At 34.8% G+C, this 22,376-nt stretch overlaps 2 protein-coding genes across 4 annotated transcripts in view; both read left to right on the plus strand.

Annotated features, from left to right (window-relative positions):
• LOC126725060 (receptor-like protein EIX2) overlaps nt 1–6,697 on the plus strand; it is a 72,851-nt gene extending 66,154 nt beyond the window's left edge. Inside the window, exons 4-5 of the transcript XR_007655299.1 lie at nt 5,140–5,331; nt 6,444–6,697. The gene's annotated coding sequence lies outside the window, so the exon portion shown is untranslated. The remainder of the gene's footprint in view (nt 1–5,139; nt 5,332–6,443) is intronic.
• Nucleotides 1–21,029, plus strand: part of LOC126725056 (receptor-like protein EIX2) — a 144,352-nt gene extending 123,323 nt beyond the window's left edge. Inside the window, exons 4-5 of one of the 3 annotated variants that reach the window (XR_007655296.1) lie at nt 16,780–18,226; nt 19,215–21,029. Coding sequence is in view for 2 of the 3 variants with exons in the window: in XM_050429557.1 (XP_050285514.1) it covers nt 15,973–17,136 (1,164 nt within the window). In the remaining variant the exon portion in view is untranslated. Of the gene's footprint in view, nt 1–15,972 lie in introns of all 3 variants that reach the window. The other 2 variants (XM_050429555.1, XM_050429557.1) reach the window with 2 other exon arrangements.
• The last annotated feature ends 1,347 nt before the right edge of the window (nt 21,030–22,376 follow it).

A 22,376-nucleotide genomic window follows, 5' to 3' on the forward strand; every position in this document is an offset into this window, starting at 1 on the left:
TTCATAAAATGATTGAAACACAGTTCAATTGCACCGTTAAAGTCTTTCGATCAGATAATGCTCAAGAATATAATGATAAATCTTTCCTATCCTTTTTAGACAGACATGGTACTCTTCCTCAGCGGTCTTGTCCTTACACCTCTCAACAAAATGGTCGTGCAGAACGGAAACATCGTCACATTCTTGATGTTGTCCGCACCCTTCTCATTTCTGCCTCTCTTCCTGAGCGATTTTGGGGTGAGGCCGCACTCACTGCTGTGCACACTATTAATCGTATTCCTTCACCAACTACACACAACAAATCACCATTTGAGCTTCTCTATGGTCAAACTCCTGACTACTCCTCTCTTCGGGTTTTTGGTTGTGCTTGCTTTGTCTCTCTTCCTCCTCATGAACGAACAAAGCTCCAACCTCGTACTCGTCTCTGTTGTTTCCTTGGTTATGGTGTGTCTCAAAAAGGGTTTCGCTGCTATGATCCCATTTCTCATCGCCTTCGTGTCTCCCGTCATGTTGAGTTTTGGGAACATCGTCCTTTCACGAGTCTTCAGCAGTTTCCTACATCTTCTTCCTCAGAGTCTCCCATTTTTACTGATCTTTTTCTCCCTCTCTATCCTGAACTTGTGGAGGATTCTTCAGCATCGACTGCCTCTCCAGACGACTCATCTCCGATTCTGTCTCCGGCATATGACCCGCCTGTCTTGGATCTTGTGGCACCACCCTCTCCTGAGTCTCCTATTGGTCCTGAACTTCGTCGTTCCACTCGGGTAAGCATTCCTCCCCCTTATCTCACTGATTATCATTGCTCTTTTGCTCTTGCCACTCTCTATGAACCTCACACCTATCGTGAGGCTCATACTGACCCTCTTTGGCAGCAAGCTATGAATGAAGAACTAGATGCTCTTCATAAGAATCACACGTGGGATATGGTTGATTTGCCTCCTGGTCAGTCTGTAGTAGGTTGTAGGTGGGTTTACAAGATCAAGACCAAGGCTGATGGATCTGTTGAACGATACAAGGCTCGCCTAGTTGCCAAGGGCTTTACTCAGGAGTATGGTATTGATTATGAGGAAACATTTGCTCCTGTTGCTCGTCTTACATCTGTTAGATGTCTCATTGCTGTGGCTGCTGTTCGCCATTGGCCTCTTTATCAAATGGATGTGAAGAATGCTTTCCTCAATGGCAACCTCCATGAAGAAGTGTACATGCAACCACCCCCTGGCTATCCACACTCAGGCAATCAAGTTTGCCGCCTTCGCCGTGCTCTTTATGGCCTCAAGCAGGCTCCTCGAGCTTGGTTTGAAAAGTTTAGCTCAGTTGTTGCTCAGCAGGGTTTCACTTCGAGTCCTCATGACACTGCTCTCTTTGTTCGGAGATCCTCTGCTGGTATCACTCTTATTCTTCTTTATGTTGATGATATGATTATTACTGGAGATGATTCTGCAGGTATCCGCTCTCTTCAGAGCTTCCTTAGTCAGCATTTTGAGATGAAAGATTTGGGCACTCTCAGCTATTTTCTTGGGCTTGAGGTTACCTCATCCTCTGATGGATACTATCTTTCCCAGGCTAAATATGCTTCTGATCTTCTCTCCAAAGCCGGTGTCACTGATAACAAGACTGTTTCCACTCCTTTGGAATACAATGCAAAGCTCACACCCTTGGACGGTGAACCTATATCCGATGCTACTCGCTATCGTCAGTTGGTTGGCAGTTTGATCTATCTCACTGTTACTCGTCCGGATATTTCACATGCCGTGGGTATGGTTAGTAAGTTCATGGATGTACCTCGTTCTGTCCACTATGCTGCTGTTCTTCGGATTCTCCGATATGTCAAAGGCACACTTTATCATGGTCTGCATTACTCCTCTCGATCTTCTCTCGAGCTTCATGCTTATTCAGATGCTGACTGGGCAGGTGATCCGACTGATCGATGCTCTATCACAGGTTTCTGTTTCCTGTTAGGTACTTCTCTGGTCTCGTGGCGCAGTAAGAAACAGGATGTGGTTTCCCGTTCTAGTACTGAGGCTGAGTATCGTGCTCTTGCCGACACCACTTGTGAGCTTGTTTGGCTTCGCTGGCTCTTGGCTGACATGGATGCTCCACAGCCCACTGCCACTCCTCTTTATTGTGACAATCGTAGTGCTATCTACATTGCTCATAATGATGTCTTCCATGAACGCACTAAGCATATTGAGATCGACTGCCACATCACTCGCCAGCATCTTAAGAAAGGAAATCTCCAGTTATTCTCCATCTCCTCTGCTGACCAGCCTGCTGATATCTTTACCAAGACTCACCCGCCTGGTCGTCTTCGAGATCTTATATCCAAACTCCAGTTGGCTTCCTCCTTGCCACCTCGAGTTTGAGGGGGGATGTTAATGTATAGCTTAGACTAGTTTAGCTCATTGGGCTTAGCCCAGTATATTGTACTTGTAGTTTACTCCTTTTACTTGTACTGCACACATACCTAGCCTATATAAGGCTCTCTATTGTATATTATTTCACACACATTAATATACAGACTATTCAGTCTTTCTCACACTTTATATTCTTAACAGGTTGAAAGAATCGTTTTGGTGAACGGTTCATGGTTAACCCGATCGCACCGTACGGTCCGATCCAGGTTTCAAAACCATGTTTACAGATTGTCCAAGCACTTCTTTAACGTTGACAACGTTTTGGTTTGGAGGTTCAAGGGCTTTGATTCTAAAAGCTTTTGTTTTTGTTTTGTTTTTTTTGTTTTTGTTTTTTTTTGTTTTTTTTTGGGTCTGTTTGTTTGCTGAGAACCCCACGATAAATATTCATGGCTTCAAATCTGATATTTCATGGGGGGCTCCTTGGTGGGAAGGATTGGATTCTTCAATGGTATAGGTTAGCCTAATAGGCTCTTTATCTATGGAGGAAGAGAGATTGCAGATATATATAGAAAAAATAACGCAGTGGGTGTTCTATTTCCAATAGGCACAATTGAACGTTTTGAAAAACCTCTTGATCGGGAATAGGAAGAATCACCACTAATCAAGATAGCTTTGAAGAAGGTCCGAATTAATGCTCAATTAGTTGAAGAATAGAAAAATATTAATCACAAAAGGAAGGATAATGTGTACCTAAGATGGACTCTTTTTTATTTATTTATTTATTTATGTATGGTGGCAATTGAACAGGTATGGAGTGATTCAGTTAAATGAGGAGAGGAAGAGACCAAGGAGGGAAGAGAGAGAGTATGGCGTTGGGAAGTTGAAGTAGTGAAGTTTTGAAAGCATGAAAAGCTGAAGTTGTGGAGTTTTGTAAGCCTGAAAGACAGGAAGACAGAGAGCGGTTTAGCATTAAAGACTATTTAGCTTGGTTGGGACTTTACGGTGGTCAGCGTTAACTGTAATATATAAAGATTAGGCTTTAAAGTGGAGATTAGGTTGAGAATAATTTCTTTTTAATAGTATATTAAAATTATGAAAAAATTTTAGAAAAAAGAAAGGTAATTATGTGGCTGCTGATGTGGCTCAATATGAGCATAGCAACATTAATTGCTACGTTTCAGCTTTTAGTATTATATAGATTAAGAATTTTATTTTGAATCACCACTATCAAAAAACTCCTTAAGTCTTAGTTATTGAAAAAGTTGTATTACTTGCATGGTGATAAAAGTCAAATAATAGTAGATGTTACATAACTTGATCTTAATGTTTGCCTTACTTCTATCCAAGTTTCAGCTTGTTTGATCTTGCGCATCTATTTAAAGTACTGTAACAAAGTGAAATTTCTTTTAACTTGTTGATTAAGCCAAAATTGAACTTTTAAATCATGGTATTGCATTTTGAGTAGATGTTATTTTGTTTGTTCTCTCTAATCTACCGCTTGGCTTCATGTGAATTTATGCTACCTTTGTCATTTAGTGTCCTTTAATCTCAATTTTTTTTTCTCATTAACTGTTTGGGAAGGGATGCTGATTAGGCAAAAGCAGAGGAGTTCAATGATTGTAAAGCCTCTCTTGTTGATCAACAAAAGCAGGTCTGAGAAAACATTCATGCACAAATTAAAAGTTTCTCCATGTGTATAGATGAAATTCTTTTGCCTTATACTAAAAGGATAGGTGAGGCACAAGAACTGCCTCCACAACCAATAGCTGCTTCTTGTCAAAGTGGCTTGGATTTTGTTGTTAGCAGGAATGGCCAACCTACTGACCGTCCTGGTAAGATTCTGTTTGTAATATAAAACCTTTTTCCAATGTTGCATTATGAGCTTGAAGAGTGCAGCTTGAGATGTTCAGGATCTTTGAATTTTCTTGTGACTCACCCTTGAAGTAGGGGGATTATCTTGATTCGAAGGAATGATCTTTTAATTTGTCCATTGATTACCATAGCTTCTTTAATTGTTTCCTTAAACAAATTTAGTTATTTAAAATATTTTAAGTTATTTAAGTGGAGTTGAAGTCAACATCTAGTCACTTTTGAAATGAAGTGTAAACAAAATAAATCTACATTTGGGCAGCAAGGTAGAGGGGAAGATGCCTTGGGGATACTTACATTGATTTTATGGAAAGGCATCTTCAATGAGAATTTAATTACTGTTTCCAGAATACCTATTAGGAGTTTGTTATCTCTAGCTTCTATAAGGTCTTTCTTGAAATCATGTTTTTGTGTTTGTGATGTGATTTGTTCTATAATTTTTAACTTTTTACTTCTAAATTAATATTCTTAGATGAACTGTTGATTTTATATATATTTTTTGGAATGATAATATGCTCTAGTTGATAGATCTCTTGCAAACTTCAATGTTGCGAATAAGCATTTCCCCCTCCTTTAAGAACAAGGTGGCAAGTGACATTAAGGGTTCATGGCCCACCCATATGTGTAACTTACCAACAAAAAAAAAAAAATACTTGCAAGCTTTGATGCTCTAGAATATCTCTTGGCTTCTTTTCATTAATGTTAAAGCTCTAAAATAGTATTTGTCCTTTTTTGAATGCCATTATTGCAGCTAAACAAGGAATTCAACCAGTATGTAACCTAAAACATGACATTATTTGGGTTGAAACCTTGTAAACCAAATTGATTATAAAGGTTACGTGAAGTTCTCAGTTTTGATTGATATTCAACAGGGCCTTGATTGGAAGTTGTTTTATTGGAGGTAACACGTATAGAGGTCCAGATTATTTTACTACAAGAAAGTGCTGATTATGATCAATTCTCATTTTAGTATTTGGATGGCATGTTGCTGACTAAAAAATACATGGATTGATGGATATGTGGGAAAAAAAAGGGGATCAATGTCTCTAGAAGTACAAGGATGTCCTCCAAGCTGGACTTACGCCTTCCAGTTTAATCTCCTTATGTGGTAAGAACTAATTGGTGTTCTTTTAATTATATGGTTAATGTTTCAAACTTCTTCCTGAATATATTTCCCAATAACATCAAATCAACACTAGCCGCATCAGAGGTTGGATGAGAGGGCTTCAACTGAGTGCCTGTTCCATAATACATAGCTGTCAAATATGTTTGATTGTTACAAAATTCATTACAATTGTGCATATAAGAAGTACCCCATATAATAATCTCTGTACTGGAATCAAATTTGAATGTTTCTTCACCTAGATTTGATTGCAACATTATCAGTTTTTGCTTAATGTACTGGAGTATATGTACTTGTTGAGCTTGGATAAATTTTGTATTACAGGAAAACATCAAAATCCAGAAATCAATATTGTTGTCTTTTGTTGAGTTGCTTGTCCAACAATTGTGAAATTCCTTAGGTTTCCTTTGGTGGCAACATTGCTTTGCGTTGCCTGCCGCACTTAGTTTGATATACATGATCATGTATTGTTGCTCTCTTCTGCATCTTGTGGTGCAAAGGCTCTCAACAATTCCATCATCTGACACTTTCATTTGATTTTTCTTGTTGACCTTGCTGTCTTCAATAATTATTGTACTGCTCCTCCTTGTATTTAATAAGTTTTTTTTTTTTTTTTCATGGTTAGTTTTTTATTTTATTTTATTTTATTTTTTTATCAAATTGTCAACAATGAACTGTTTTTACTTATGCCACTATTAACATAGCTAAGCAATGCCCTTTTTGGCCTACATGTAGAAAACACATGAAGTTAGAATGCAATTTATGGCATTTTAATTTTTATAATAAAACTTATGAATTTGTGAAGAGAATAAAAGAGAAAGGTTTATTTGTACAACACATTTTTATTGTCCATAATTGCATTATTAGGTTTATATGTACAACACATTTTTTATTGACCATAACTTCATTATTTGGGTTTTTAGTACCTATCTTCTGTTTAGGTACAGAAGAAGTCTCAATTAATTATTACAAAATTTCCACATTTGGTTTTGATTACTTATGAGCTTGTGGGTGTGTCATGTGTGTTCTACTTCTCCCATTAAAGTACCAATTACTAATGATTTTTCTGTACATCATTGCATTGTGCTGAACTCCAGCTACAACCGTTTGGGAAGGAATGCTGATGAGGCAGACGCAGAGGAGATCATAGAATGGCCAGTAAAGCCTCTCTTGCTGATCAACAAGTCCAAGAAAACGTCCATGCTCAGATTAAATGTGAGCATCCACTGCAAAAATGCCTATGTTGGATTATGTTGGATAAGTTTGGTTGGATCAATTTCAAGCTTAGCTTTGTTCCAATTAAAACCCAATAAGTAAGCATTTCATGCACATATTAATTTGATTTCAAAAAAAGTTCTAGAGAATTACTACAATAAGTAAACCATTTAGCAAAATATTCCAGATAATATAATCTTTTCGAGGCATGTTATCAAACACGCATCATGCATTATTGTTGCAATCACTGCTGCATATAATCTTATTGAAGAACTACCCACAAATGCATTCAAATCAAAACCCAGCAACTAAATCCTTTGATAGACTAAGTTCTCCAAACTCTTTAACAATACCCAACTCCAAAATTTTTTCTAGAAACAGCATTAGCTTAGCTCTTCCCATATTCTAATCAAAAGTGAATCAGCCAAGTAAAAACGATAAGGTAGCTTATCAAAATCATAACTCAGCCCACTTCATGATTATTAAAAAAAAAAAAAAAACAAACCAATCTTGGAGCGCCTGACCTGACCTTGTCACCAGAGCATAGTCAGGAATGGAGGAGCATAGTTGTTGCCGTAGAGGACAAAGTCGCAATATTAGGAGAGGAAGGAAGTGAGAATTGGTGAGAGACGTTTGTGGGTAACTCCACTGGAAGAAGAGAATGTAGGGAATAATGATCCCATATTTTGAAAAACACCCCACAAGCACTTGTCCAGTGACCTTCACGCCAAAGGTGCGCGGTGGTGACCATCTTTTGAAATGGGGCCCATTTAATCATTATTCCATTTGCCAATTTGTGTGGTGTCACCATTCCATCATTGCAATGATATCACCAGCAGAAAAATAATCTATATATAACAATAATAATTTTTCGTTTCACAATTTACAACAATATCAAGCAAATCTACCTCCACTTCCTTTAGTTCAGGTTAGTGTAAATTAATAAAAGTTCAAGGCAAAAGAAGGAGAAAAAAAAAAATCAACTATTAGGCAAACAAAGTTTTCAATATTACTAGTGAGATTCAATTTTATTTGGCTCATCAATGATTATTGTTGAAAAAATATAATAAAAAGAACATGGCATCTAGAAGTTGGACATTTGACATATGGTCTTACATGAAAATTATGCCATACTGTAGAAACTGCGTAATGGTTAACAAGTCACCCCCAACCTAGGATGGGGTGGTGGTTAAAGCTAAAGAAGCCAAAAGTTGATAACAATGATACTGACGAAGAAAATCTATGCAGTTTATGTGAAAAATGATTGTTACGTGGAATGATAGTCCTTTATTCCACTATGAGTATTCAATTATATGCACCACCAAATGTAATATACTATGGGTCATTTTTCTTTCCACATTGATTACTTTATTAGAAAACATGGCATGTAGTAAATTGCAATAAACGAAGGATAAAGTGGAACATGGAAGTTTTATTTCGTCCAATGAACCTAGCACATCTCATCACTTGTCTTTGGCAAATATTGATCTAGTGGGATTCGACTTACTATCACTAAGGGAATTATGCCATTAAGAGCACAAATGCATTCGCATAAGATTTTTCAAAATCATGAGCCTTATGGTCCGGACAAATGTCCTCCATATGAATTTCTCGATGTCTATTTTTGACCTAACAAGCATATTACATAATTATTGTATCAAGTATCAACAACACTAACTCCACTGGAAGAAGAGAATGTAGGGAATAATGATCCCACATTTTGAAAAACACCCGACAAGCACTTATATTTATGGAGTGACCTTCACGCCAAGGGTGCCCCGTGGTGACCATCTTTTGAAATGGTTCACATTTAACCATTATTCTGTTTGCCAGTTTGTGTCGAGTCACCATTCCTCCATTGCAATGATATCACCAATAGAAAAATTATCATTATATAACAATAATAATTTTTCGTTTCACAATTTACAACAATATCAAGTAAATTTACCTCCACTTCCTTTCGTTCAGGTTAGTGTAAATAAATAAAAGTTCGAGGCAAACAAAGGGGAAAAAAAATCAACTATTAGGCTAACAAAGTTTTCAATATTACTAGTGGGGTTCAACTTTATTGGGCACAACAATGATTATTGTTGAAAAATTATAATAAAAAGAACATGGCATCTAGAAGTTGGACATTTGACATATGGTCTTACACGAAAATTAGGCCATACGGTAGGAAATGCATAATGGTTAAAAAGTCACCCCCCCCCTCCTCCCTAAAGGATGGGTTGGGGGTTAAAGCAAAAGAAGTCAGAAAGTTGATAACATTGATACTTATGAAGAAAATCTATGCGGTTTATGTGAAAAATGATCATTCACTGGAATGATAGTGCTTTGACAAATATTGATCTAAAAGTGTTTGGCTTACTATCATTAAGGGAATTATGCCATTAAGAGCACAAATGCATACGCATTAGATTTTTCACCATCATGAGCCTTATGATCTAGACAAATGTCCTCCACATGAATTTCTGGGTATGTATACTTGACCTAACAAGCATATTGCTTAATTATTATATCAAGTATGAACAACAGTTACTCCATGGGAAGAAGAGAATCTAAGGAATAATGATCCCATATTTTGAAAAACACCCCACAAGCACCTATATTCGTGGAGTGACCTTCACACCAAGGGTGCATAGTGGTGACCATCTTTTGAAATGGCACCCATTTAACCATTATTCAGTTTGCCAGTTTGCGTGGAGTCACCATTCCTTCGTTGCAATGATATCACTAGTAAAAAAATTATCTTTATATAACAATAATAATTTTTTGTTTCACAATTTACAACAATATCAAGTAAATCTACCTCCACTTCCTTTAGTTTAGGTTAGTGTAAATAAATAAAAGTTCAAGGCAAAAGAAGGTGAAAAAAAATCAACTATTGGGCAGACAAAGTTTTCAATATTACTAGTGGGATTCAACTTTCTTTGGCTCATCAATGATTATTGTTGAAAAAATATAATAAAAAGAACACAACATCTTGAAGTTGGACATTTGACATATGGTCTTACATGAAAATTATTCCATATTGTAGAAAATGCGTAATGGTTAACGAGCCACCCCCCACTCAAGGATGGGGTGGGGGTTAAAGCAAAAGAAGCCAGAAAGTCGATAACATTGATACTAACGAAGAAAATCTATACGGTTGATGTGAAAAATGATCATTAAGTGGAATGATAGTCCTTTGTTCCACTATGAGCATACAATTTTATGTACCACCAAATGTAATATACTATGGGACATATTTCTTTCCACTTTGATTACTTTATTAGAAAATGTGGCATGTAGTAAATTGCAATAAACGAAGGATAAAATGGAACATGGAATTTTTATTTCCTCCAAAGAAGCTAGCACATCTCATCACTTGTCTTTGGCAAATATTGATCTAGCAGGGTTTGGCTTACTATCACTAAGGGAATTATGTCTTTAAGAGTACACTTGCATACGCATGAGATTTTTCACCCTCATGAACCTCATGGTTTGGACAAATGTCCTCTACATGAATTTCTAGATGTGTATTCTTGACCTAACAAACATATTGCTTAATTATTATATCAAGTATCAACAACACTAACTTTATTGGAAGAAGAGATTGTAGGGAATAATGATCCCATATTTTGAAAAACACCCCACAAGCACTTATATTTATGGAGTGACCTACATACCAAGGGTGCACAGTGGAGACCATCTTTTGAAATGACACCTATTTAACCATTATTCCGTTTGCCAGTGTGTGTGGAATCACAATTCCTTTGTTGCAATGATATCACTAGCAGAAAAGTTATCTTTATATAACAATAATAATTTTTCATTTCACAATATAGAACAATATCAAGTAAATCTACCTCTACTTCCTTTAGTTTAGGTTAGTGTAAATAAATAAAAGTTTAAGGCAAAAGAAGTTGAAAAAGAAATCAACTATTAAGCAGATAAAGTTTTCAATATTGCTAGTGGGATTCAACTTTATTTGGCTTATCAATGATTATTGTTGAAAAAATATAATAAAAAGAACATGGCATCTAGAAGTTGGAAATTTGACATATGGTCTTACATGAAAATTATGCCATTCAGTAGAAGTTAAAGCAAAAGAAGCCAAAAAGTTGATAAGATTGATACTGATGAAGTAATCCATGCGGTTTACGTGAAAAATGATTGTTAAGTGGAATAATAGTCCTTTGTTCCACTATGTGTATTCAATTTTATGCACCACTAAATGTAATATACTATGGGTCATTTTTCTTTCCACTTTGATTACTTTATTAGAAAACGTGGCGTGTAGTAAAGTGCAATAAACGAAGGATAAGGTGGAATATGGAATTTTATTTCGTCCAATGAACCTAGCACATCTCATCACTTGTCCTTGGCAAATATTAATCTAGTGCGGTTTGGCTTACTATCACTAAGGGAATTATGCCATTAAGAGCACAAATGCATATACATAAGATTTTTCACCATCATGAGCCTTATGGTTCGGACAAATGTCCTCCACATGAATTTCTTGATGTCTATTCTTGACCTAACAAGCATATTGCTTATTTATTGTATCAAGTACCAAAAATACTAACTCCACTGGAAGAAATGAATGTAGGGAATAATGATCCCATATTTTGAAAAACACTCTACAAGCACTTATATTTATGGAGTGACCTTCACGTCAAGGGTGCCCCGTGGTGACCATCTTTTGAAATGGTTCCCATTTAACCATTATTCTGTTTACCAGTTTGAGTGGAATCACCATTCCTTCGTTGCAATTACATCACCAGCAGAAAAATTATCATTATATAACAATATTAATTTTTCGTTTCACAATTTACAACAATATCAAGTAAATCTACCTCCACTTCCTTTCGTTTAGGTTAGTGGAAATAAATAAAAGTTCAAGGCAAACAAAGGTGAAAAAAAAATCAACTATTAGGCTAATAAAGTTTTCAATATTACTAGTGGGGTTCAACTTTATTTGGCTCATCAATGATTATTGTTGAAAAAATATAATAAAAAGAATGTGGCATCTAGAAGTTGGACATTTGACATATGGTCTTACATGAAAATTAGGCCATATGGTAGAAAATGCGTAATGGTTAAAAAGTCACCCCCCCCCCCCCCCGAAAGGATGGGTTGGGGGTTAAAGCAAAAGAAGTCAGAAAGTCGATAACATTGATATTGATGAAGAAATTCTATGCGGTTTATGTGGAAAATGATCATTCACTGGAATGATAGTCCTTTGTTCCACTGTGAGGATTCAATTTTATGCACCACCAAATGTAATATACTATGGTCATCTTTCTTTCCACTTTGATTACTTTATTAGAAAACGTGGTGTATAGTAAATTGTAATAAACAAAGGATAAAGTGGAACATGGAATTTTTACTTCGTCCAACGAATCTAGTACATCTCATCAATTGTCTTTGGTAGATATTGATTTAACTGGGTTTGGCTTACTATCACTAAGGGAATTATGCCATTAAGAGCACACATGCATACGCATGAGATTTTTCACCATCATGAGCCTTATGATTTGGACAAATGCCCTCCACACAAATTTCTAGATATGTATTCTTGACCTAACAAGCATATTGCTTAATTATTTAATCAAGTATCAACAACACTAACTGCATTGGAAGAAGAGAATCTAGGGAATAATGATCTCATATTTTGAAAAACACTCCACAAGCATTTATATTTGTGAAGTGACCTTCATGCCAAGGGTGCGTAGTGGCAACTATCTTTTGAAATGGTGCCCATTTAACCATTATTCTGTTTGCCAGTTTGTGTGGAGTCACCATTCCTTTGTTGCAATGATATCACTAGTAGAAAATTATCTTTATATAACAATAATAATTTTTTGTTTCACAATTTACAACAATAATAAGCAAATTTACTTCCACTTCCTTTAGTTCAGGTTAGTGTAAATATATAAAAGTTTAAGGCAAAAGAAGGTGAAAAGAAAATCAACTATTAGGCAGACAAAGTTTTTAATATTACTAGTGGGTTTCAATCCCTACGTAGTTTCGTGAAACACAAGTATTGGTCTTTGGCATTTGGTTCAAGTCATCGAGTCAAAAGTCTTGATTAAAATTAAAAGGATAACTGCACTCTCCTCTTTAGAGAAATGATACTCCACCCCAAACTTGAAGGAAAAAAAAAAAACACTTTTCTCCATTGACATCCGATTGATTGAACTTTATTAAATTAATATTAAAAATGTTGTGTACTACCATGCCTTTTGCTTTAGGGCAAGTTTTTTAAATTATCTTATTTTCTAAATTCTGGATGTGAATTTCTGATATACTCTCATTTTCTAAACTTCAAACGAGGCTCATTGCTTGTTAGAATTGTATTGTTAAATGATTAAATTTTCCATATCCTAATAACTTAAACTTTTGGGACAATCGGTAATTTAACATTGCTTAATCATTGTATCAAGAACACTGTTAGGACATATGTGAAACTTGTTAAGAACACATGTCATATAGAATTGGCTAATCCTTTGACAAAATGCACTTTACTTGTAATTGGGTAGATCTAGGATGTGTTTAATACTTCAAGGAACAAGAGTTCAAGTCTAGTATTGAAGCCATGCAAATCTATCTAAGAATTAAGTGAAGAAGTGCTGATCATTAAATCTCGACAGATGTATCTATCGAGATTTAATATGTGATTCTCGACAGCTCACGACAGAAGCTGTATCTATTGAGAATTATGAAATTCAGATTTCCAGATCTGTTTTTCACGCATATCCAAGTTATTTGTGTAGGGGTTCTTTTCTCACAACCCTAGACATATATAAGGATTATTTTAAGGGTCGTCTCACTTGATGCAAAGGTTGTTGCAATTGTTGTTGCACTCACATTGTGACCAGAGACAAAAATTGTCCTAGTTCATCTTTCTCTTGAAGAAGCTGCTACGTCTTTGCGCCAAGGGTTTTGTAACCAAGGAGCTTCTTGATCTTCATCATCTGGATGAACTGAAGAACTTTCTCAAGTTTGTGTGTTAGTCACATACTAGGATTTGTGCATCAATTGGTTAGTCACGTACTTGGAGTCATGCATTGAAAGGAGAGATTGTCACTACATTACAAGTCCAACTGTGTATTGGGGTAAGGGTTCAACTGTAGGTTGGTATAAAGTACTGAGATTCCTTTACTTATAACCGCTTGTTTTGATAATAGTGGATTCTTGGGAGTGGTGACCTTAAATTCACCCGATGGGGTTTTGCCTTGGTGGTTTTCCCCATTCGTAAACAAATCACCTGTGTCAAATTTATTTTCTACTACATTTAACTTAGTTGGTGATTTGTTTGTGCTACCACGCTTATTGCATGTAATTAAATCTAATTAATTTCACTTGGCTGAATTAATTGATTAAGTTACTAAAGTGGTCAATACATTCTTGCCCTATCAAACATTGTAATGGAAAAATCTTCACCTAAAACCAACCTTTAGCGTGAAAATTTAGAATCATATCTTAATTCCACCATCATTTCATAGGCCACTAAACGGTATTTCATAGGCACAACAGAAGAATTTAAAAGCACAAGTCAAGGTCTTGAATCTCATGATTATATAATATAATAATAGGGAAAACAAGAAAGGGTTTGAAGAATCACTATATAAGTATATATTATGAGAGCTAATAACTATAATTAGCGTGAAAATTTAGAATCATATCTTAATTCCTCCATCATATCATAGGCCACTAAACGGTATTTCTTAGGCACAACAGAAGAATTTAAAAGCACTAGTCAAGGTCTTGAATCTCATGATTATATAATATAATAATAGGGAAAACAAGAAAGGGTTTGAAGAATCACTCTATAAGTATATATTATGAGAGCTAATAACGATATATACTCACACTACAGCTTTTCTTCCTTCAAACTTCTCTACCTTCGTTACTATGGGTGCCTCATTTGCAACTCATCATGTGCTTTTCTTAGTCTGGTTCCTTCCCGTTACCTTCAGTTTAAGCTTCTTCATCATCAAAGCAGAGTCAATCTCAAATGTCTCTTGCAATGAAAAAGACAAGCAAGCACTTCTAACCCTCAAACGTGGTCTCATTGATCATGCACACGTCCTTTCATCCTGGTCTAACAATAAAGATTGCTGTATATGGGATGGAGTTTTCTGCGACAAGAAAACTGGCAAAGTCTCTAAGCTCCACCTCCATTATTCGAGGTTAGGCGGTGAGATTAGTTGTTCTTTGCTCCAATTAGAACATTTGAATTACTTGGATTTGAGTCACAATGACTTTAATTGTACTCCGATCCCAACTTTCCTTGGTTCAATGTACAGTTTCACACATCTTGACCTCTCAGGAGCTAACTTCAGTGGACTCATTCCTCATCAGCTTGGGAACCTTTCAAGCCTTCGCTATCTGTCTCTTGGAAATAATTCTGACCTCTATGTAGATAACCTTTGTTGGATGTCTGGTCTTTCTGCCATTCAATACCTTGATCTCAGCTACTCTGACCTTCACAAAGAAGTCGATTGGCTTCAAATAATGAGTAAGTTCCCATCTCTTTCGAAGCTATACTTGTCCTACTGTTAGCTTGATAGCCTAAATCCATCTCTTGGATTTGTCAATTTCACGTCTCTTCAACTCCTTCAACTTTCTGACAATCATTTCAATCATGAGATACCTAATTGGTTCTCTAATCTCAGTACAAGCCTCTTAAGGCTTGACCTAGCCAACAGTTCTTTGAAAGGAAATATATCGCCTAGCATTTTCAATTTAGAGAAATTAGAATATCTATCCTTGTGTTTCAATAAGCTAACTGAACAAATTCCAGAGCTGTTAGGCCAACTTAAGCATCTAACGTTCCTTGATCTCGGACTTAATTCTTTAAGTGGTCCTATACCTTCTTCCGTTGGGAATTTATCTCATATAAGATCATTATACTTTGACGAAAATCAGTTGAATGGCACCATTCCAAAGAGTCTTTGGCTTCTCTCTTTGTTAGAGACGTTGTTTGTTAGAAAAAATTCTTTAACAGATATCGTAGATGAAAGGCATTTTCGAAAAATCTCAAAATTAAAGAATCTCTATATGTCTGAAACACGTTTGTTCTTTAATGTCAATTCCAATTGGGTTCCCCCCTTCCAGCTTGACTATGCCTCCATGAGCTCAATCAAGATAGGTCCTAAATTTCCTTCATGGCTACAGTCACAAAGATCCCTTAGTTTTTTAGATTTGTCCATGTCAGGAATTTCAGACAAAGCTCCAGGTTGGTTCTGGAATTGGACTTCAAACATTATAGTTATCAATCTCTCTAACAACCACATAGAATATGATGTATCAGACATTTTTTTGAGTTCTACTGTCAAAGTGCTCAATATAGCTAACAACTCATTTTATGGACCCATTTCTACTTTCTTATGCCAAAAGAAAATTGGAAAGAATAAATTAGAGATTTTAGATGCATCAAACAATCTCTTATCAGGAGAACTTTCTCACTGTTGGAAGTATTGGCAGTCTTTGATCCATTTAAACTTAGGGAGCAATAATCTAGTAGGTAGAATTACCTACTCCATGGGGGCTTTAGTTAACCTCCAATCATTGCGTTTACAAAACAATAGCATTTGTGGAGATATTCCTTCATCATTGAAAAAGTGCTCAAATCTAAGTCTCATTGATATGGGTGATAATCATTTGTCCATCATACCACTATGGATTGGAGAAATGACAAATCTTATAGTTCTCCGTCTAAGATCAAGTGAATTCAAGGGTTATATACCTCAACAAATATGCCAATTTTCTTCTCTTAGAATATTGGATCTTGCCAATAATAGCCTATCAGGATCCATACCAAGCTGCTTGAAAAATATTAGTGCCATGGCATTACCAGATTCCAATGTTATTTCATTTTCTTCTATGCCTTATATATGTCCATATATATATGTATCCTATGTTGAGAATGTTCAGTTGGTTCCCAAAGGGAAAGAAATGGAATACAAAGAGAACCTTAAATTAGTTAGGCTCATAGACCTTTCAAGTAACAACTTGTCTGGATCAATCCCTGCTGAAATTTCAGATCTTTCCGAATTACGTTTTTTGAATTTGTCTCAAAATCATCTGATGGGAAAGATACCAGAAAAAATTGGGAGTATGAAAGAGTTAGAGTCAGTTGATCTCTCACGAAATAATTTATCTGGTAAAATTCCTCCAAGCATGTCTAATTTGACATTTCTTAGTCTCTTGGAATTGTCATACAACAACCTCTCAGGTAGAATTCCTTCAAGCACCCAGCTTCAATCTTTTGATGCCTTTAGGTACATTGGAAATCCTCAGTTATGTGGTGATCCTCTTCCAAAAAACTGCACAATTGAGGAACAATCTTTGAATATATCACCAATTGGCAGTGTTAAAGATGATTCTAAAAACTCCAACTTCTACATTGGTGTGGGAGTTGGATTCACAACTGGCTTTTGGGCGATTTGTGGAGCTCTCTTCTTTAATAGGACTTGGAGGCATGCTTATTTTAGATTTGCCAATGAAATAAAAGATTGGATTTATGTGGCTGCAATGATAAAGATGAATTCATTGGAAAAGCTAAGAGCCTACCTTGGTAAGTGAGGCATCGTTATCTAGCCAAAAGGTATTGCTTCAAGTTATATGTCCTTAATATCGTTTCTTTCATGTTGATGTTGACTCATCTCCTTTGAATATACAATTTAATTCATAGCTAAATGTGATAGTCATTGGGATTTTATTTCACTAATATGACATAACTTTAGCCTTGGTTTATATTTCGTTTAATGATATTTTTCTTTTAATAGGTAGATAGTAGGGGAGGTGGAGGTGTGGCTTGAGCCGTAGACATAGGGTACCACAATAGATACCATTACAATTAGACTACCACTAAACTTTGTTTAGAGACATTTGAAGTGGATAAAGAGGGAACTCATTGAATACCCTAAATTAAAACAAAATGGTGCTATGACAGAAGAAATTGCTCATATACATAATACATCAAATATGTAGTGTAGAATTTTATTTATTTATTTATAATTATTATTATAAATAGGATGCATAGCATGAGTTATAACCTTATATGTTGTAAGCTTCAATTCAATGGGAGGATATACTAGTAGACTATCAAAGAGGTGGACTTAACATGAATTCTTAGAATTTCAACATGATGTATTTTGAATTGAGGTTAAGCTTGATGCCTAGGTAGTCATACTTCTCATACTCACATCACTATTATTGAAAATTGCAATTCATTTAAAGAAGAATTATTTCTCCATCAGCATAAATTCAGAGTTCTGGTCACTAAACAAAAAAATAGTGCTTCCTGGACTCATTGATTTATTTCACAATGACTTTTCTATTCCACAAACTCCAAGAGGCCCTCTTTCGCTTTTGTTTTACAATTTTATTGAAAATACTATTCCCTATTTCAAAAGTGGGTTTCTCATTTTGGAACCAAACTCTACTCAATTGTGCCAAATCTATGACTGTTATTGAATTGAGTTGGGTTTTTTAAAACTTCCTTTCATTTATGCTATATATTCTTCTTCTTCTTCTTCTTTTTTTTTTTGGTTGTGCTTTTGTATGACCCTTTTGCTCTTTTGCAAATGATATTCACAGGCTGCAAAAACTCTTGCAATCCAAGACATTTACAATTTGAAGCAGACATAAATAAATTGTTTATATATAACAGGTCGCTGTGACTATGACTTTGTCGTCTGAATTATCTCATTTGTTACATTTGCATATGAACTATATGTGGCTATTGCCTATTGGTACTAGCTAGTTTTACTAAGAATGTTGTTTGTATAAATGTGCAAAGATAGGGACCATATCAGTAGCATAGACCATTTGATTGGTTTTTATTAACCTCTTGAATGAATTTTTTACCCAATTATGTTGATATACATGCTTATGTTTGAAGTAGTAACTATATTGAGTTTGATGTTATGGTCAAATTAATTAAAGCAAATTTCCCATATGTTGTGTCAGATCTATTTGTAATAAGTGAAGGCATTAGTTAAGGGTTTTTATTTTTTATTTTAAATTTTCTTAAAAAGAAGTGGTAAATTGTCATTGAGATTGTGTTTGGATGGCCTTATTTTGACTGACTTACTTTGTTTAAAAATACAACTATGGTTAAAAGAAGTGAGGCTTTAAAAAGCTTTACATAAGTTAGTGGTGAAATTAAATTGACATTTTAATCTAAAACAAATAGAACCTTAGCATATAAAGTTCTGGTTAGGCATCTACTATTTTCTAGTTCCTGTCTTTGTAGTATTTAATGATAGAAGTGAATGTAGTGTTATATTAATTAAGAATTTTAGGTTGAATCACCACTATTAAATATATATTTTGTGCCTATTTTGGTTTCGAGAAACTTCTGGAATCTTAGTTACTGAAAAAGTTGTATTACTTGCATGGTGATAAAAGTCAAATATTAGTAGATATGACATAACTTGATCTTAATGTTTGCCTCACTCCTATCCAAGTTTCAACTTGTTTGATGTTGCGCATCTATTTAAAGTATCGTACCAAAGTAAAATTTATTTTAACTTGTTGATTTAGCCAAAATTGAACTTTAAAATCATGGTATTGCATTTTGAATAGATGTTATTTTGTTTGTTCTCTCTACTTTACCACTTGACTTCATGTGAATTTATGCTACCTTTGTCATTCAGTGTACTACTTCATTGGTTGTCCTTTAATCTCAATTTTTTCCCTACTAACCGTTTGGGAAGGGATGCTAAAGAGGCAAAAGCAGAGGAGTTCAATGAAATGGCTTGTAAAGCCTCTCTTGCTGATCAACAGATACAGGTCCAAGAAAACAATCATGCTCAGATTAAAAGTTTCTCCATGTGTATAGATGAAATTCTTCTAATTTATACTGAAAGGATGGGTGAGGCACAAGAATTGCCTCCACAACCAATAGCTGCTCCTTGTTAGAGTGGCCTTGGTTTTTGATATTGGTAGGAATGGCCAACCTATTGACCGTCCTGGTAAGATTCTATTTGTAATATAAAAAAACCTTTTCCAATGTTTCATTATGAGCTTGTAGTTGTTTGAGTGCAGCTTGAGATGTTTGGGATCTTTGAATTTTCTTGTGACTCATCCTTGAAGTAGGGGGATTATCTTGATTCAAAGGAATGATATTTTGATTTGTCCATTGATTACCCTAACTTCTTTAATTGTTTCCTTAAACAAATTTAGTTATTTAAAATATTTAAAAGTTATTCAAGTAGAGTTAAAGTCAACATCCAATCATTTTTGAAATGAAGTGTCATCAAAAGAAGTCTATGTTAGAACATATGTGATTCACTTGTTAGGAACATATGTCACTATTTTATGTAATTAGTTAATCCTTTGACAAAACGCACTTTACTTGTAATTGGGTAGATCTAGGTGTTTTTAATACTTCAAGAAACAAGGTTTCAAGATCAAGTGTTGAAGTCATCAAGTCTGTCCAAGAAACAAGCTGAGAAGTGCGAATTCATTAAAGCTCGACAGCTGCATCTATCGAGCTTAAGAAAGCTATTTCAGCCCGTGTGCTCGACACTTGCTCGACAGCTACTCGACACCTCCTATCTGTCGAGGTTTAAGAAAGAAACAGAAATTCTGATATGTTTTCTTGGAATCTGTGAATGTGTCTTTGGGCTTTCTTTTCTCCTAACCCTAAACATATAAAAAGATTATTTTAAAGGCCATCAAAGTATTCACAAGTTGCACAAGTGTTGAGCAAAGTTTGTTCAAGCAAATTGTGACCGAAGACAGAATTTGCCTTAGTTCATCATTCTTGAAGAAGTTGCTGTGTATGTGCACTGTAGGGTTTTGTGACCAAGAATCTTCTTGATCTTCATTGTTGGGATGAACTGAAGAACTTTGCAGCCAACAACCTTCTCTAGTTGGTGATTGAAGTCGTGTACTGGGATCCACGCAATTGGTTAGTCACGTATTTGGGAGAAGTGCATTGAAAGAAGAAACTGTCACTACAGAATAAGTCCAATTGGGTATTGGGGTAAGGGTTCAACTGTAGGTTGGTATAAAGTACTGGGATTCCTTTACTTGTAACCGCTTGTTGTGATAATAGTTGAATTTCGGGAGTGGTGACCTGAAAATCACCCGGTGGGGTTTTTGCCGTTAGATTTTCCCCATTCGTAAACAAATCACCGTGTTATTTATTTTCCGCTGCATACTTAGTTTATTGGTGATTTGTTTGTGCTATCACGCGTTTGCATGTTAATTAACTTAATTAATTCACTTGGCTAAATTAATTGGTTAATTTATCACAAGGGGTCAATTCGTTTTTTGGCCTATCAGTCTACATTTGGGCAGCGAAGTGGAGAGGAAGATGCCTTGGGGATACTTAACTTGATTTTATGGAAGGCATCTTCAATGAGTATTTAATTACTATTTCTAGAATACCTATTGGGAGTTTGTTGGTGTATCTAATGCTTTATCTGTTATTTCTAGCTTCTATAAGGTCTTTCTTGAAATCATGTTTTTGTGTTTGTGATGTGATTCATAGGTAGTTCTATACTTTTTAACCTTTGTACTTCTAAAATAATATTCTTAAATGAACCGTTGATTATATTTTTTTTGGAATGATAATATGCTCTAGTTGTTAGATTTCTTGCAAACTTCAATGTATTGAATGAGTATTTCTCCCTCTTTTAAGAACAACTAGTAAGTTGCCCATGTGATTCACGGATAATGTTGTAATGTTTTATGTAAATTTTGTTTTTCAAAAGTGTTACACATATATTATAGCATATTTATTATAAAAATTTTTAGTAATGAGTTCATCATAAAAAGTAACAATTATAAATTGCACACGCATATCTATTATAATTATTTTGTTCAAGTAATGAGCAACAATTAAAACAATTTTGGAGTAATATTGTATAATAAAATTTGATAAAAGCATATTAATTCATTCTATATTATTGATTTTTATTATGTGATGTAATAAAAAGCTTCATTACGATTTTTTTTTTTTTGGTTGTTTCTTCAATGCTTTGTTATCGCGGTATGATGACACTTGTTATCATCATCAGTTTCTTCATCTTCAACGTTTGAAGTTTAGTTCGTCCATATTCGTTCAATTTTTGAGTTTTTATCACTTTTTCCTTTTGTTGCATCATTTGTGTTAATCACTAATGAATTGGCACCGGGAGATTCTTGATTAGATCTTACAAAGTTTGTACTTTGTTGCTAAGATTTTTCGTAGGTTTTTGCATTCATATAAAATTTCAATGATCTGACAGTTTTTTGTAAATGTTTTTTTTTTTTTTTTTTTTTTTGTTGTTGTTAATTTTGGAATAGTGCAGCAAAAAGAATTAATATAGCATATTGGATTGTGTATATATATATATATTCTTCCATACCTTTTTGTCATTTGAAGGTGCATAAAAAATCTTAGCAACTATGTAATTTTTTAAAACATCATTTAGATTGAATTCATTCAAATGAAGTAGGAAAATCCATTTTTTTCCTAATTTTTTTTTTCAAATCATGTGAGATTCCTTTTCCAATATCAATAGTTTTACAATAATTTAAATAGGTTGTACCTCAGTTTGTTTTACAACAAGATCTCTTGTGGATTTATTTAGGATTTTCTCAGCATCTCGATCAAATATCACAAAAGTTGTTTTGTCAGTTACATCAAAAACTTCAATTTGAATCCTGTATCTGAAGTAGTTTGCAATTGTATATATATAGTAGTTATAGTGAGATCAATATATATACATATATATATATATATATATATAGAGAGAGAGAGAGAGAGAGAGAGAGAGAGAGAGAGAGAGAGAGAGAGAGATGGTAAAGAAAAAAAAATACAAAGT

The sequence above is a fragment of the Quercus robur genome, chromosome 5 (assembly GCF_932294415.1).
Source record: "Quercus robur chromosome 5, dhQueRobu3.1, whole genome shotgun sequence".
NCBI lineage: Eukaryota > Viridiplantae > Streptophyta > Magnoliopsida > Fagales > Fagaceae > Quercus > Quercus robur.